Genomic DNA, 16,394 nt, shown 5'->3' on the forward strand with positions numbered 1-16,394 from the left:
CCTTCCTCCTTCAGGCCAGCCTTCCTGCCTTCCTTCCTCCCTCAGCTTCTCTTTCTTTTGTAAGAAAATAAGCTTCAGCTATCGCATTGCCCATCTTTAATCACGTCTAAGAAATTCTTCCTTGAAGGGCTCGCTGACTGACACAATTAATCCAGGAAAACAAGCGACCTATAATCTGGCATCCATACTGTTTACAAATTCACAACATACATTGTCATTTGAGATACTTTAAGAAAACCCTTCAAATACTGAGATGTTTATTGCATTATTAAATTATCCACAATCTTAAATATCTTGTTTCAAATTTCCCCAGAATTCCTTCACAACACACAACATCAAATATTGAAATAAATTTCTCACAATGTTACACTTGAAAATACCATGGAGGGACAATATTTTAGGAGATAGAGGGTTTAAGGCAAGACATTCATTTGGAAAAGTTAATTTCTCTCAATCACCCAGATTGACACAATCTTTTCCCACCTCTTCAGTGCCCGGGGACACACGACGTACATTCAGCAACAGGGCACACATATGACCCAACGGACATATACTGAGGTCCCAAGTGCCCATTGAAATCATGGAAATATTTTCTATAAGGCGTGGCCACGGGACATGACATGGGAGGGGTTACTTCGCTCCATTTCCAATCAAGTGCCCAGGAAATTCCCTATCAGCAACTGCTTCCCCACCGATTCTCTCCACACACACCCAGACCCCGGAGAAAGTGCTAAGACGGCTGCTGCTGACACACAAGGAAGCCACAGCGCACCTCCCATCACTGTTTCAATAGTGAGTGTCGAGAGGCTGTTTCTTGACTGCAAACGTTGTTTGTCGTGGAAAAGCTGTTCTGTTCCAAAGAATTTCCTGTGTCATCAAACTTTTTGGATCGTGACAGCTGCATATTTTCATGTGTATTCTTTCCTCTTTGAGTTTTTTTCATGGGTAACAACAATAATACTAAGATACCAATAATGTGAAGGCAGTAATACCAGGAGCTGAAAGAAAAGGGGAAAAGTTTATTAAATTTTGATAATTAACAGTCCTTAAGAACTGTACGTTTGTCAACATGTCACATGCCCCCCGAGGATGTGTTTATTTACCACACTCTTCTCTTATCCACCCCACACCCACCTTGAGCTGAGACCCTCGGTGTGGGCCAGCGGGTATTTCTAAAGCTCGGTATAAAGCCAGGCTGATTTTAAGCATGAGACCGTTATCATATTACATTCCTTTGAAGGGCCACAAGGCCAAGGCTAAATAGACCAAAACAAAAGGTGCTCATGAGAAGCTGCAGCGATCTGAAAGCAATCTCTCGAGTCCACAGGACTAAAGATTGAGCAGGAGAGAAAAGCAGACTTCTGCTGCCCGGACCTCTCCTGTTTGCTGACCCCCATTAAGTTACTCATTGTCTAAAGAAATAAGTAACCCAAAGCAGTGTTGCTCCTTGATGGTTACTGTCACGAAATAAAATAAAATAAAAGTCACATTATTAAAAACAGCATTAGAAATCTCATTCCCCAAATGAAATAGAAGCCCAATGTGACCAAAACTCCTTCTACAGCTAAACGTCCCAGTGACTGTCAACAAAACGGGGCGAAAATTCAAACAGCTCCGTCACATGAAGAAATATGTAACAATGCTGTTAAAAAGGAATTTTAGCAGGAGTTACTTAATGTCTTCCTGGGCTCATCATACAATTCAACAGTCCCGACCCCACAGTCTGTGCTGTCATTCTCAACGCTAGGGTGACGAAGAATTTAGGAGAGAATACAGGTTTTGATCTCAAAGACAGCGCTCATAGGGGGGAAGGAGAGGTGTCAGACAGATAATACAACACGAAATTCAAGACAGGAATTTCTATGTTACAGAGATGACAAAGGACCGATGAAACATAGAAGACAGAGTGAAACAAAAACAGGTAAATGAAACAGAAAGAACGTATGTTCTTTTGATTACAGACATGAAGGGAATTACTAATCCCTGGTCAGGGACAGGGACCGTTCCCCCGCTGAGAGGTCCCAGGCAGTGGCTGCCGGGCTCATCTTTCTCTAACTCCGACACTCAGCTGAGGACCGAGTGGTGACACCGCTCCATGAAGAACCCGGACTGCGTGGTTTCAGACGAAAAAGTTACCACTGATACACTCAGCTGCAATGAGGCCATAGAGCCATTGTCCCATGATACCTAAGAGCAAGGAGCTTCTTCTAAGAGTGAAGGTACTCCCAGGGACACGGCCGTCCGGGGCACTCACCTGTAGAACGTGAACGATGGTTTGATGGAGAGCAGCACAAACGGCACGACTGTGTAACTCACTGCTATCTGCGTGACCATCCAGGTGATGACATCATACACCCATTTCAGTTGGGGAGATGCGATGAAATAATGCCTCACGTTACTTCTCATCTGAAACAAAGCAGCAGCAATGGTTGCTTCACCTTCAGCATTGTTGGTGAGAACACACGGCTTCAGGGACGGGACAGCTATACTCAGTGCTGGTGGAGTCCAGCAGGGCGCGGCCGCGCCGGAGGGGCCGGTGCAGAAAACACCGCCCGTGGCGTGCAGGAGCCGAGCAGACCGGGTGGGAAGCACACGGGCAAAACGTGCGAGTCTGCGCAAAGGGCATTGGGCAGTTCTTTGCAACTTTTCTGTAGTTTCGAAGTTGTATTAAAATTTAAAAATTTGCCCGGCCGGTGTGGCTCAGTGGATTGAGTGTCGCCCCATGGACTGAGAGGTCCCGGTTCGATCCCCAGTCAGGGCATGTGCCCCGGTTGCGGGCTCGGTCCCCAGTGCGGGGCGTGCAGGAGGCAGCCGATCCATGTTTCTCTCTCACATTGATGCTTCTATCTCTCTCTAAGAAAATCAACAAAAACGTATCTTAAATTTTTTTTTTTAGTCCTCACCTGATGATATTTTTTCATTGATTTTCAGATAGAGTGTGGGGGGGGGTGGGGGGGAGAGAAACATCAACATGAGAGAGACACATCGATTGGATGCCTCCCACACAATCCCAACCAGGGCCAGGGATCAAATTGCAAGCAAGGTACGTGCCCTTGACCGGAATCGAACCCAAGAATCTTTGGTTCTTGGGCTGACACTCTAACCACTGAGCAACACTGGCCAGGGCTATTTTTTAAAGTTAAAAATAACACTGCCCAGAGCTCCTTAAGTCATCTTTGGTGAACTACAGTATATCAATAAAGTAGAATCTACTTTCCATTTTTTCATAGAAGTAACAATGGTCACCGAGGTCGCTAGGAAACAAAACAGGCTCTTCTTCATCCTCTGCATTTGTGAGAGATGGAGGGTGGCAGACCCAGAGCGTCCTAAGTAAGTGACAACTGCACATTATTTGTTCATTAATGAAAGCTGGGAAGAACTTCCAAAAAAAAAAGCAAAGCAGTTTTCTGCCCTGGCCGGTGGCTCAGGGGGTTACAGCAGCATCTCTTGCACCCAAAGGTTTCAGGCTTGATCCCTGGTTGGCGCGTGTGCGGGAGGCAACCGATGGACATTTCTTGCTTTCTTCCTCACTCTAAAATCAATTAAAAAACATACCCTTAGGTGAGAACTTTTAAAATTCCTATGAAAAAAGGCAGTTTTCTAATAACACTGGTTTAATGTTTTTAGCTTCTAGAATATTTCAGTTTTGCCATGTGTAGACTTAATCACTTTTTCTGTTTTCTATCGTGTCCCTGCTCTTCCTGTCTGCTACGCCCTGCTCGAGGATGCTCGGGTCTGTCCGAGGTGATGTGCAGGAGGAATGGTTCCCAGAGACCATCCCTCTGAGCGGCCAGAAGGGACCCCTGGCTCCCGCAGCTCCTGCGCAGCTCCTGCCGCAGCAGCGACCACTCTGTGCCGTCACCTAGGACGGGCTCTTCCAGGCTGGGTCTGGTGCCCGAGCTCTCCTATCACTGCCCTGCTCTACCGCCCCCTGCCGCTCAGACTACGCACTCTTTATGCACAGAGGAACTTTCTGCTCCCACCACGTTGACTTGTCCCGCCCAAACGTACCATGCGCCTTCCCACCCAGTGTTGCTAAGGTCAGTTCCAAGCCTAGAATGTCATTTTCTCCTCCCATTGCATTCACTCTTGAAATAACTTTCATCTTTCAAAGCCCAGATCCAACTACGCTTTCCTCACAAGGTCACCTCTAGTAACCCTAACCAACATGGACTTCTTGCCCTCTAAACGCCTATGTTATCAAACCCACAGAACTGATCGTGTACGCCTTGTGGTGTACATACATGTACACGCACACGCAAGCATGCACACACACACCTTAGACCCCTAATTAGACCACAAACCATCAGAAGGTCGAGTCCTCAGTCCACGCTTCTTGGGACCGCACCACCGAATGCGGCAAACACCGGCCGGTGTGTTAAATGAGGCCACCTTACCCGGACGCGACCCAAGCTCGTTCCAACCCTGTTCTCATCATGTCACTTTCCTCTAACGGACTTTCAAGGCCTTACACCAAAGGGTCCCCCCTTCTTTTTCTACCCATGTCCCCAATCCAAGTGCTCAACTGTGTCCCAGAATGTCACTCCAGGTCCCAACGGAGCAAACAGTCTGAAGAACGGGGCCTGCCTCGGACGGCGCTGCCACCAGGGGTGCCCGTCTGCGCTGCCGAGCCTGCCCACAGCCCGCTCCTCACCCACATGGATGCGAGGTTTCAGCTCCCAGGGAACCTTCCTGAAATAAACCCGCCCGTCCGCTCTCTCTTGGTTCTCAGCTCTCCTTAAAATATTCTTGACAGTGACCACTTTGCAGTGCCTCCTGTGTGCCAGGTCTGCCCAGACGAGCCCAGTGCGGAGCCCACGGGGCAGGGGCCAGCCGGCCGGGCACACGCCGCAGGCCCGGGGACGAGGAGCAGCGTGACCAGGGGGCTCCCCTGGACGTGCTCGAGGGGCCGCCGTGCGCATGAAAGGAGATTCCTGATACTTACAGTCCGTGCTGCTAACGTCATCAGCACTCCGGTCAGAAACGTCAGATAGTATCCCGGGTACACCCCGTGCCAGATGGCAGACAGGACGAATGTCTGGATGGTTGGACTCAAGGTGGCTCGTTCATAACACACCCTAGGAACCGTGGAAAGCAGGGCCGACAAGAGCGAGCGATTAGTCTCTCAAAGCCCGTGGCAGCCCTTCCTCCATCGCCTCGGCCAGCAGTCACCGCAGGCCGCAGTGCGATCTGTGAGCTCCGGGGTGCCCCAGCTCCCCCGGTCAAGCTCAGGACAATAAATGCAATCCCGTTCCCTTGCTGGCGTATGCAGTAGCTAAAAGGGTCGTGTCTGCTGTCTGGGCGTTCATCCTAGTTACAAAACACCTTGAATGATGGTGAAATTTACTTTAATTTTACACTATTTTATGTTTACACCCTTAGTAACAGTAAGACCTTTTAGTCGAGCTGATAACACGGCTCTTTGTGGAAGGAGGCCGTGCTTAGTCCGTTTCTGGTAGAGCCCAGAGAACTCTGAGGAAAGTGGGCGGTTCCCAACTTCTCAGACTCGACATCTAACACATCCAACAGCAACAAAGTAACAACAGACTCGCTCACAGAGTCCCCGGCCGTGATGTGAACATACTTTGGGTATCTTAAAGTTTAGATAAAGACACCCAACTTGTCCTCAGATAAAGGACATTACAAAGGGAGGCCGATGCGGAGAGCCCACCTCAGGGCAGTTTAGGAAAGAAATTCAACGCAGGCCGTTGTCTCGTTGGGAACAGGCCGGCAGAACCACTGGGAGCTTCTGAGCTGTTTCCTGACTTCCTCTCTAGTGCATGCTCCTCTGCCGCAGGGGCTGCTTTGTCTCCCCGCCCACCCCACAATTCCTGGGTACACCCGCAAAGCCAGGCCCCTCCCCGCCCACCCCACAAACTCCTGGGTACACCCTGCAAAGCCAGGCCCCTCCCCGCCCACCCCACAAACTCCTGGGTACACCCTGCAAAGCCAGGCCCCTCCCCGCCCACCCCACAAAACTCTGGGTACACCCTGCAAAGCCAGGCCCTCCCCGCCCACCCCACAAACTCCTGGGACACCCTGCAAAGCCAGGCCCCTCCACGCCACCCCACAACTCCTGGGTACACCCTGAAAAGCCAGGCCCCTCCCCGCCCACCCCACAATTCCTGTGTGCACCCTGCAAAGCCAGGCCCCTCCCCGCCCACCCCACAATTCCTGGGTACACCCTGCAAGGCCAGGCCCCTCCCCACCCACCCCACAAACTCCTGGGTACACCCTGCAAAGCCAGGCCCCTCCCCGCCCACCCCACAATTCCTGTGTGCACCCTGCAAAGCCAGGCCCCTCCCACGCACCACCACAAACTCCGTGTACACCCTGCAAAGCCAGGCCCCTCCCCACCCACCCCACAAACTCCTGGGTACACCCTGCAAAGCCAGGCCCCTCCCCGCCCACCCCACAAACTCCTGTGTACACCCTGCAAAGCCAGGCCCCTCCCCGCCCACCCCACAAACTCCTGTGTACACCCTGCAAAGCCAGGCCCCTCCCCGCCCACCCCACAAACTCCTGGGTACACCCTGCAAAGCCAGGCCCTTCCCTGCCCACCCCACAAACTCCTGGGTACACCCTGCAAAGCCAGGCCCCTCCCCGCCCACCCCAGGCAGTGCAAGCCCCTCCTCCGCCTGCACCTCACTGTCCCTGCTCCTCTCTGGTTCCCACTGCAGGGACCAGGAGGAGTAGATGGCTCTCCTGTGTCTTTAACAAGGCTGACCTCGGCAGAGGTGGGTCTTTTGTCTTAGTTGTCTTTGCATCCTGTGCCCGACCCAGAAAGATGTGCTGAGCCGAAGTATCTTACACTGGAGTGGTCCCGGAAAGCTCGGGCCTAGGTGCAGCGGCTGGACACTCCCGTTCCCATCAATCAGTGCAGGACACTGTGGTCTGACCCTGGCGGGGGCCTTCATAGCCAGAGGGGAGGTCAGCGACGGCCACTTTCCTGACCTGGCTTTGCAGGGTGCTAACAGTGCTTTGCGGTGACCACCAAGGCCACAGTGTCACTCAGCACATCGGTAATTTAATCAAGAGCCTGGGCTCAGCAGAGCTGGACCTCGGGAACACTCTCGAGCACACTGGGGACTGTTTGCGGGGACCGTACCTCTTGAGCCAAAGAGCCGTCTGAATATTCCAATTATCAAGAAACATCTTGAAACTCGTTGACATCTGAAAAACAAAGAAACTGTCTTCTTTGCCCAACAATACAATGACGTTTTAAGTACCAGTAATAACGTTTTATTGTGCTAAAAATACACAAACTGGACAATGATGGTGGGGCAGTGATTTCGCTCCTCAATGTTGCCTTTCTAACCCAGGAACACCAGGCCCGGGGCGCTGAGCTTACTGGCGGACAGTCTGCGAGGTGTGTGGGCGCTCCCCTTTGCTCCTGCGTGTTAACATCCACAGGGGTTGTCACGGCATTATCCCACAGAAATGCCCGTCAGAGCAAGCAAAGGGCTCTCTCCCCGACGGCCGCATGGCCTCTCGAGCCACAGTCGCTCGGTTCCCTGGCTCCACGTCCCTTCAGCCACCCCTCCCTGGCTACTCAGAAGGTTGGCCCCCCCTGGCTGCCCCTGCAGGAGCAGGACTGCCCCCACCTTCCCATCCCCCCAGCCCCGGACCCTTGCTAAGCTTCGCCCACCAGGCTGTCCTTCCATCTCAGAGGGAGCCGCGGGCCCCCCGGCCCCTGCTTCCTCCCTACATGGCCATCTCCTCCTCTGTCCCCTCCTCCTCCTCTTCTCGACACCTTACCTTCCACTGACTACGCTCTGGACAAACTCCTCCATGCCTTGCCTTTCCTCTGTGAACACACCTATCAAAACTCCAACCCCAGAGCAGCCGTCCCGCCCACTTCCCTACGCATCACAGCTGGAGGCCGGGTGCAGAACAGCACACAACATTCCCGACGCTGGTCATCAATTCCTGGCTTTCGGCTTCCATGGGCCCCTCAACCTACTGACAACCCGCGTCTCCCCAGACGCTTCACTGTCTTCTTCTTGAACATGGCTGTCGGATAAACCATTTGAAACTGCCCTTCTTTGGTAAGTCAAAACCAGGTAAGGTCAGCAATTTCATAAAGTCCAACCTCATACTTTAAAAGTTCCCCACTCTCGCCCTGGCCAGTTTGGCTCAGCGGTTAGAGCGTCGGCCTGCGGTCCAGAGAGACCCGGGTTCGGTTCCCGCTAAGGGCGCGTATCTCGGTTGCAGTTTGTCCCCGGCCCTGGTTGGTCGTGCGGGTGGCAGCCACTCGATGTGTCCCTTTCACGTCGATGTTTCTCTCTCCCTCTTCCTCTCTCTCCCTCCCACTCTATCTGAACAAAAAAATGGGAAAAAATGTTCTCAGTTGAGGATGAAAAAATTTTAAAAAAATAAAAGTTCTGCACTCTCATGTCTCTGGTCCTGACACCTCCTCCATCCCTCCCTCAGAGTGAGTCAATTCGCCTCCTATTTACAGAGATGATCTCAACCCTCAGATGCCAAATCCGCGTCATCAACGCCACAAGCTCGGCCGGGGCCACACTCACCCCGCCCCGCCCTACAAGAGAAAAAGTGGTCCCTCCCCCATGAGGTCGGTCCGTCCACCTGTCCTCTGTATCATGTGCCCTCTCCATCCTCTTAGGGACCTCCCGTACGCATAAGTCTCTCCCTCAACGGTTTTTTCACACTCTCCTTCTTCAAACACTCTCCATTTTAAAATAAAACAAAACCTCTTCAGCCTTTCAACCACCTGCTCCCGCAGCTATTGCCGGATGTCTCCCCCTTCCCTTTACGGGAGAAGACATCTAAGAGCGGCGCAGTCTGGCTCTCATGCCCCTCCCTCTCCCGAAATGGTCACCAAAATCGTGCACACTCTCCCGTGAGGTCAAAGCCACGGTGCTGTGAGCCCTCACGTGATCGGACATCTCAGCAGCATCTGCCACTGACACCCTCCCCTCCTCCACAAAAATCAACTCCCTTCTTTTTTCTTTAATTTTTCCTATGCCATGCCGTCTCCACAGGGGTGACTTCACCCCCACAGCAATGGAAACTGGTCCTTAGGAAGCAAAAATTCTTATTCTTTGTATTGTGTAAAACACACACACACACACACACCTATGGTACATAAGCAGATACACCGTGTCTCTGTGATATTAAAATATCATGGGGGGGGGTGAAAAAGAAGTCTCCAGGGCCCTTAAGGTGACAATATGGACAAAGGGTTAGAAACACTGCCATAGACTCACCACCCAGTCTCCACAATCGTCCACTCCCTCCTCTTCTCCATTTTTTTTTATCCTCACCCAAGGACATTTTTGCATTTACATTCAGATAGAGCAGGAGGGAGAGAAGGAGGAAGAGAGACACATCGAGTGGTTACCTCCCACACGACCGACCCCAACCGGGGCGGGGACAAACTGCAACCGAGGTACGTGCCCTTAGGGGACACCAAACCCGGGTCTCTCTGGTCCATGGGCTGATGCTCTAACCACTGAGCTAAACCAGCCAGGGCCCCTGCTCCATTTTTATTACTGACATTGTTAAGAGTATTTCAAAGCAAAATACCAAACATCTTATTTCACCTGTAGATTGTTCAGAATTAATGTCCAATAAATAAGGACTTTTAAAAAACTATGTTCAGAACCAACAAAATTAACAATAATTTCTTAATATCACCTGATACCCATTTTGTATTCAAATATCCCTGATTGTTTAAAAATGTGACTCAGGCCCAGCCGATGTGGCTCAGTGGTTGAGGTCGACCCTGCACCAAGAGGTCACCGGTTCAATTCCCAGCCAGGGCGCATGCCCAGGTTGTGGGCCCCATCCCCAGTGGGGGGCGTGCAGGAGGCGGCCAATCCATGTTCTCTCTCACTGATGTTTCCATTCCTCTCTCCCTCTCTCTAAAAATCAATAAAGAAAAAAAATAAAATAAAAATGTGCCTCAGTTTCCTGGTCTGTTAAATGGTGAGAATAACAGCACCAACCTCGGAAGCCAAACAATCAAGAGCGAACAAAGTTCACAGGTGCGTTTGGCATATAAGCCATCCACACTCTCCATCACTCAACCTTCACAACTCTTCACGTGGCCTCCAACACTGTGCGTGACTGGCCTCCACGTCTCCGACCTCCTCTGTCACCACTCACTACGCTGTGGACCTAAGGGAGTCGCACTCCCTTAGGCTGCTTGCTCCCCTCACCTTGGGGCCCGACTGCCTCCCTCCTATTGTTCCTTGTCCAAGGCAGACTGCGATCGTGCAATGACACCCATGCACAAACACCCTACACCTCTCTGATCATAACCTGCCTTTCTTTCCCCTGTGACCCCAAGATCAAAGCTCTGTGACAGCCCAGATTGTACCTGTCTTCGTCCCCGGAACCCCAGTGCCTGGGGCACATGGTCAACCAGCAGGAACTGGTTCAGTGAAAGAATGAGTATTATTATTAAAAACCCTTCAAAACCACTCTTGGACATCACATCATAACCTATGAAAGCAAATCTCGGTACAGTACTTCAAGAATCAGCCCTGGCCAGTTTGGCTCAGCGGTTAGAGCGTCGGCCTGCGGTCCGGAGAGACCCGGGTTCGGTTCCCGCTGAGGGCATGTACCTCGGTTGCAGTCTGTCCCCGGCCCTGGTTGGTCGTGCGGGTGGCAGCCACTCGATGTGTCCCTTCACATCGATGTTTCTCTCTCTCTCTCCCTTCCTCTCTCTCCCTCCCACTCTATCTGTACAAAAAATGGAAAAATATCCTCGGGTGAGGATTAAAAAACAAAAAAAAGAATCATATGGTGAGCAACTTCTTAATGATTTACCAACCTCTATTTGCTGAATCCTCAAATTGGAAACCAAGTCCCAACGAGCTTCTCCATTTCTGTCATAGCCTCGGAAACCAAAGCCTGCAGCATTATTAATAGCATCGGCTGTAGGGAACAAGGGGAGAAGAGTAGTAAGAACCTACGTGGCAACCGGCTATGTTCTCCCAGATGTGCATGTCATCATATACACCATCTTTCTCTCTTAAACATTAAAAGTAGATTTAGTCTCACTTTAATCTAATAAAATGGGCCCTGATCCAGTTTTTAGGACAGCCTAACAGTTTGTAGGCTATATCCTCATATTTTGCATCTAAGCTATAAGGTGTGTTTCTCCTACGTAAGTGACCCTAAGTTTCCTAATTGGTCTTTAACTCTATATCCTCAAGAGGGCACTCTCGTGGCTACGTACAGGGTAAGATACACTTCAACATATTAACGGAAAAGTCTATGCACATGTTACTTACCTAACGTCCATGCAAAATAGTATTTGGGTCTGGCAGCCAAGAGAGAGACATACAGGTAGATAACCTTCGTGGGCCACGAAGCTGTGGCTCGAAAACGCGCATCGATGTTGTGCTCCACGGGCAACATGTTTGAGACGGTCAAGTGGACCAGTAAGGAAAGTCCACAGACCAGCAGCTTCTGCGAGACCGCCGCCTGCAAGGACGAGAGAGGACTTCACCAGCGTGACCCACACTCCCGTCTACACCTTTCTGGACTGTCCCTTACGGCCGTGGGACTGCTCAGAGGTCAAGTGGTCAGCCCGTGGGGGAGGTCTGAATGTCCCCACTATCGAGTCTGAAATTCAAGCCACTCTGAGACAGAATTGTTCAGGGAACACTCAGCCGGTAACAGAAGGTAGGGAGACAAAAGCACCTGTCGGTCTAGAACACAACATGCTGCACCGCAGAACAGAAGTGAGCCGTGGCGAATGCATGCGCAATTCTCTGTCTCCAGCAACTTGGACAGGAGGCTGACCCTTTGCCCCATGTCCCTCATTCTGGAAAACATGAGCCCCCTTTGACTGTCTCACAGACATTCTGATTGACCTTCTCCTCGTGGGACTCGAGATTCTGCCAGATCAGTCCCGCAGGAAGTTTGCCCACATGAAGCCCTCGGCCTTTCCTGCTGGGGCAGCGCCCCAGTGGCTCCCGGCCCGCGGTCCCAGGGGGTGGAGACTGCTCGGGGCTGCAACACAGCCAGCCGGGGTCTGAACTCCTGTTCTCCCCACTGCACCCTGAGCCCCGGAGGCTGGTTCCTCGTCCGCTAAACGGTGAGAATAAGAGCCAACCTCCGAAGGCTGCTGTGAGGACCGAGGGCAGCTGAGCGGCGTCTTCTGACCGTCCTTGGCACGTGGGACGGGCTAGCCAAGGGCTGGCTGTTGCTGTCTCTCCCTTCTGGAATCGGAAAATGGTCTCTAGAAAAGGTGCTATTTGAAGTCAGCCTTTAGAGGTAAGAGTCCAAGGAGCAAGGTAGAGGGAAGAGAAAGCAGAAGCAGGCACTTGGAATTTGCTGGAACAGGAAGTCTAGGGAGGAGAACCCCGGGAAATCCAGCTCAGTTCCACAAGACGGGCTCCCGTGTAAAACCTGCAGAGCTCCAGCCCTGGCCGGTTTGGCTCAGCGGTTAGAGCGTCCGCCTGCGGTCCGGAGAGACCCGGGTTCGGTTCCCGCTAAGGGCATGTACCTCGGTTGCAGTTTGTCCCCGGCCCTGGTTGGTCGTGCGGGTGGCAGCCACTCGATGTGTCCCTTTCACATCGATGTTTCCCTCTCTCTCCCTCCCACTCTGTCTGTACAAAAAATGGAAAAATGTCCTCGGGTGAGGATAAAAAAAAATTTAAAAAACCTGCAGAGCTCCAGTGCGTTCTTCCCACAACGGAGCTTGGCAGCTTTGCGAGTAAGCTAGTTTCGTTCTTCTGTCATGACTGTACTTCCGCTAAGCATCACTACCAGGCACTGAGCAAAACATACACGTATATGTATACATACATATATTTAGGGGGGGGGAGAGACACCGATTTGTTGTTCCACCCGTTCGTGCATTCAGTGGTTGACTCTTACACACGCCCTGACCGGCGATTAAACCCGCAACCTTGACGTATTGGGACAACGCTGTAACCAACTGAGCTACCTGGCCAGGGCTTGCAAAATATTTAAAAAGAAATAGCTAAGTAAATTCAAAACCCGAAAACGTTCTTATCTTTCAACGCACGGGACTAATCGGCACGTGCGGTCAAGGCTCCGGGAGACTCTGGCGCTCTTACATTGGGGGACGGCTCCGGCCTTTCACAGTGTGGCTCCTCTTTGCCATCTGCTCCTGCCTGTGTCACATGGTATGATCGGCCTTCGATGAAAGTGATGTAGTCCTTGTAGGAGCAGAGGGGACCGGCCAGGATTCCCATGAAGTTGCAGTTGTAGCTCAAATACTCCAGGAGGCTTGGCATTCGCCTGCAAGCAAGACAGCAACTGTGAGACGGGAGGGGCTCTCGGGAGATCTGACCAGAACAGCCTCTTCCACTTGCCGCTCCACCGTCTCCAAAAGCCGCAAGCTGCCCTCTGCACCTGCGTCCCCACAGCGAGAGCCCCAGGTCACGCTCAGCAGTAGCTTCGGACGAGAGTCTGCACACAGACCTTCGTGAGCAACTACGAAGGGTTGCTACGTAATCCTCACGAGGAAACAAGCCCATATGGACCAGACCTGGCAGAAAGAACGGTCTCCACTAGTGAACCACTCATGTAACACGTCTGCGCCCACCACGTGCTCAGGCGCCGGTGTCGATACTGCAGTCAGCAACAAAGACGTCTGCACTCGTGGGGCTGACGTAACAGTTGCAGGGAACTAAACCAACGAGGTGCAAACTACTATCAGAGATGCTAAGCGCTACAAAGAATAGGGGCAATTTCATTATATTGACAAGTCGGAGAAGGCCCGTGACATAGGGAGCTTTGTGCAGAGGTCAGGAGAGAGGGGGCTGAGTGCCTCTCCAGGGCAAGGATTCGGGCAGAGGGACCAGTGAGTGCAAACCCTGGGGCGGGCACGGGCAGCAGCGGGACCAGGAGGGCCGGAGCAGACTGCATCAGGGCAGAGGGGGAGCGGGGAAGCTGGGAGCCAAGGTGAGATCATATGGGGCTGGCACACCAGCCACTGTGGGAACGTAGGATTTTACTCTGAAGGCGGTGAAAACCTGCAGTAGGGATTTTCAATACCTACGTTTCAAAAGAATCAGCCCCTGTGTGTGGATAAGACAAGGGTGCGAGGAGGAGGAGCAGGCCGGGGACCCCGGCGATAAGCTGGGGGGGCAGCAGCACCCGGGCCGTCCGACAGCGCAGCCGTGGGTTTGCTCATGGACTGGATGCGGGTGTGAGAGAGAGAGGAAATCAAGGACGTCTTCCAACATGTGTAATTCAGCTGCTCGGAGGTCAGTCCAAACGGCACATGGGATCTAAAGTTTACCAAGCATTTTTGTTCCCAGCACAGGTAACCAGGTAAAAACTGGTTACATAGGAGACTGTGTAAACTACATAGAGCATCGTGTAAGTGAATTAATTTTTAAAACCAGCTCCATGTATCAGTGTGCTGTCCACTGATATAAACCATCATAAATAAAAGAACTAGCCCCGGGGACAGCGAGCAGGCTTCTCAGACGTATTACCACCCCTTCTTCCTCTCCCATGGGAGACGCTGTCCCCCAAAGAAGCCCAAACACCCTGTGTGGCCAAGAGCAGCAGACAGAACCCCTGACATGTATTTTTGGAAGAAACAGGTGCCCTGTCCACCTGCCACCAGCTATGGTCCCCGCTTAACCAGAACTCCTTTTCAGGTTTCTTCTCAACCATTTTTCTACATGTCAGTGTGTTCTGAGCCTGAGTATTTTCCCTTGAGGGCTCCGAACGGACGGGGAACAGAATGTTTCCAGGAGCCCTTCCCCGGCAGCTCCCTGTTTCCCGCTGAGACGGCATGCTTCCTGACCCTCCAACGCCGGGGACGGGCCCTGCAACCGAGGTCACAAAGGGACTCCTTGTGCGGTGACAACAGAGCCCCATTGTCAGCGCCAACTACTTCAAGACCCACACCGAGGCCAGCTTATCAGAGCGGAGCTCAGCCTCAGCGAGTCCAACTCTGCATCCCAGTTTGCAAGGATGGGAGACTGTTCCCAACCATGACATGTGCTGAAATTAGGTCTGGCTCAGCTGTCATATCAAATGACAAGCCATTTCAGGGACTGCAGAAGATGACTGTAGTATGTGCCGTTAGCATGAGAACCAAGTGGAATCATTCCTACTCCAGGGCTGACATCCCCTGAGGGGCCCTTCTTTCATCCCGTACACATTGTTTGGCACCAGCTCTGAGCTGGCCTCGGTCAGGGCTTCTCGGCCTCGGCACGGTGGCCTTTCTGACCGTGATTCTGTCTGGGGAGGACCTTCCTGTGCACGCGGGATGTTCAGCAACGTCCCTGGCCTCTCCCCGTTAGAGGTCAGCAGCACCACCCCTCGACTGACGACAACAAAAATGCCTCCAGACACTGTCGCATGTCTTCTGGGGGTACAGTCGCCCCTGTGGGCGGTGCCCTGTAAAGTGGGTGATGAGGCTATAATGACAAAGTTCTGTCTTCCTGGAGCTTGCGCCGGGGAGAGGAACAGTCAGAACAAATACACGCTGTCAGACAATGATACACATTACGGAGCGAATACAGCCGGGTCCGGAGTGAAGGCAGGGAAGGGGACAGAGCTGGTGCGGGGAGGGGGTCTGTGCGGCCGCTGGCCGACTGGGCAAGGGAGAGGCCCTACGTGCAGTGCTCAGGTCTCCAGGTTTAGTCTTAGTCTCAAAGGATCCAGGGAGGATGTGTGTCAGGGCAGGGTGATCTCATTCGAACACACTACAAGGATCTCCGTCTGCCGGGAGAGAAGGACCGCACGGGCCGGAGAGAAAACGGAGTCCGGGGGGCGCTACTGCAGCAGACCCCGCAGGACTGGGGATCTCTGGGAGCAGTGAGGTCAGCAGGTTAGAGAGGGGCAGACGTCCAGGTCAGAGAGAGTGACGTCACAGAAAGAGCCGGCCGGACCTGCTGAGGTGGATTTGCAGTAAGAGAGGGAGTGTCCCGTTTCTGCGCGGAGTTGCTACTGACCAACGGTACCATCATGTTACACGTGGGGTAACACATGCAAAATGAGCCCAATCAGCAAGACTGGACGTTTTTCCACTCTGCTGTCTCCCACTGTCCAGGTAGCAGAGCGGGAATTTAACTAGGTTTGGGCCCTTGCCAGGTGGCTCCGTGAGAGGCCAAGCGGAGGTGGGACGGGCCTACCTACTGATGCGTAGTCACTGGGGCAGACCAAGGGCTCCTGAAGACCTCGGAACCCAGATCAAGGTAACCCTCGTCAACTAGGCGTACTCAGGAATATATTTACTGACAGATGAAGACCGACTATGGAGAATATCAAAGTAGAGACTGTTAAAGGTGGGGAACATATACGAAGATTCCCAAGACATGCTGCCTGGGACCCAAGGTGAACGCTCAGGCTTGGGTCCGTCCACCGTCCCAGACCCAACCCCATTCCTCTGGCAGCCGTGCAGCTATCGGTTCTAGATCCGGAAA

General features: G+C 52.4%; 1 protein-coding gene across 11 annotated transcripts in view; it reads right to left on the reverse strand.

Annotated features, from left to right (window-relative positions):
* Window positions 1–326: 326 nt before the first annotated feature.
* Window positions 327–16,394, reverse strand: part of MBOAT2 (membrane bound O-acyltransferase domain containing 2) — a 92,178-nt gene continuing 76,110 nt past the window's right edge. For 7 of the 11 annotated variants that reach the window (XM_036262690.1, XM_036262695.1, XM_036262696.1 and 4 more), the window contains 7 exons: window positions 13,062–13,245; window positions 11,265–11,457; window positions 10,802–10,905; window positions 7,109–7,173; window positions 4,946–5,078; window positions 2,255–2,406; window positions 329–998 (listed from right to left, as the gene is read on the reverse strand). In XM_036262690.1, the coding sequence (XP_036118583.1) occupies window positions 779–998; window positions 2,255–2,406; window positions 4,946–5,078; window positions 7,109–7,173; window positions 10,802–10,905; window positions 11,265–11,457; window positions 13,062–13,245 (1,051 nt within the window). In that variant the 3' untranslated portion in view covers window positions 329–778. Of the gene's footprint in view, window positions 999–2,254; window positions 2,407–4,945; window positions 5,079–7,108; window positions 7,174–10,801; window positions 10,906–11,264; window positions 11,458–13,061; window positions 13,246–16,394 lie in introns of all 11 variants that reach the window. The other 4 variants (XM_036262692.1, XM_036262689.1, XM_036262691.1 and 1 more) reach the window with 3 other exon arrangements.

Source organism: Molossus molossus, unplaced genomic scaffold (assembly GCF_014108415.1).
Source record: "Molossus molossus isolate mMolMol1 unplaced genomic scaffold, mMolMol1.p scaffold_m16_p_15, whole genome shotgun sequence".
In the NCBI taxonomy this organism is placed as follows: Eukaryota; Metazoa; Chordata; class Mammalia; order Chiroptera; family Molossidae; genus Molossus; species Molossus molossus.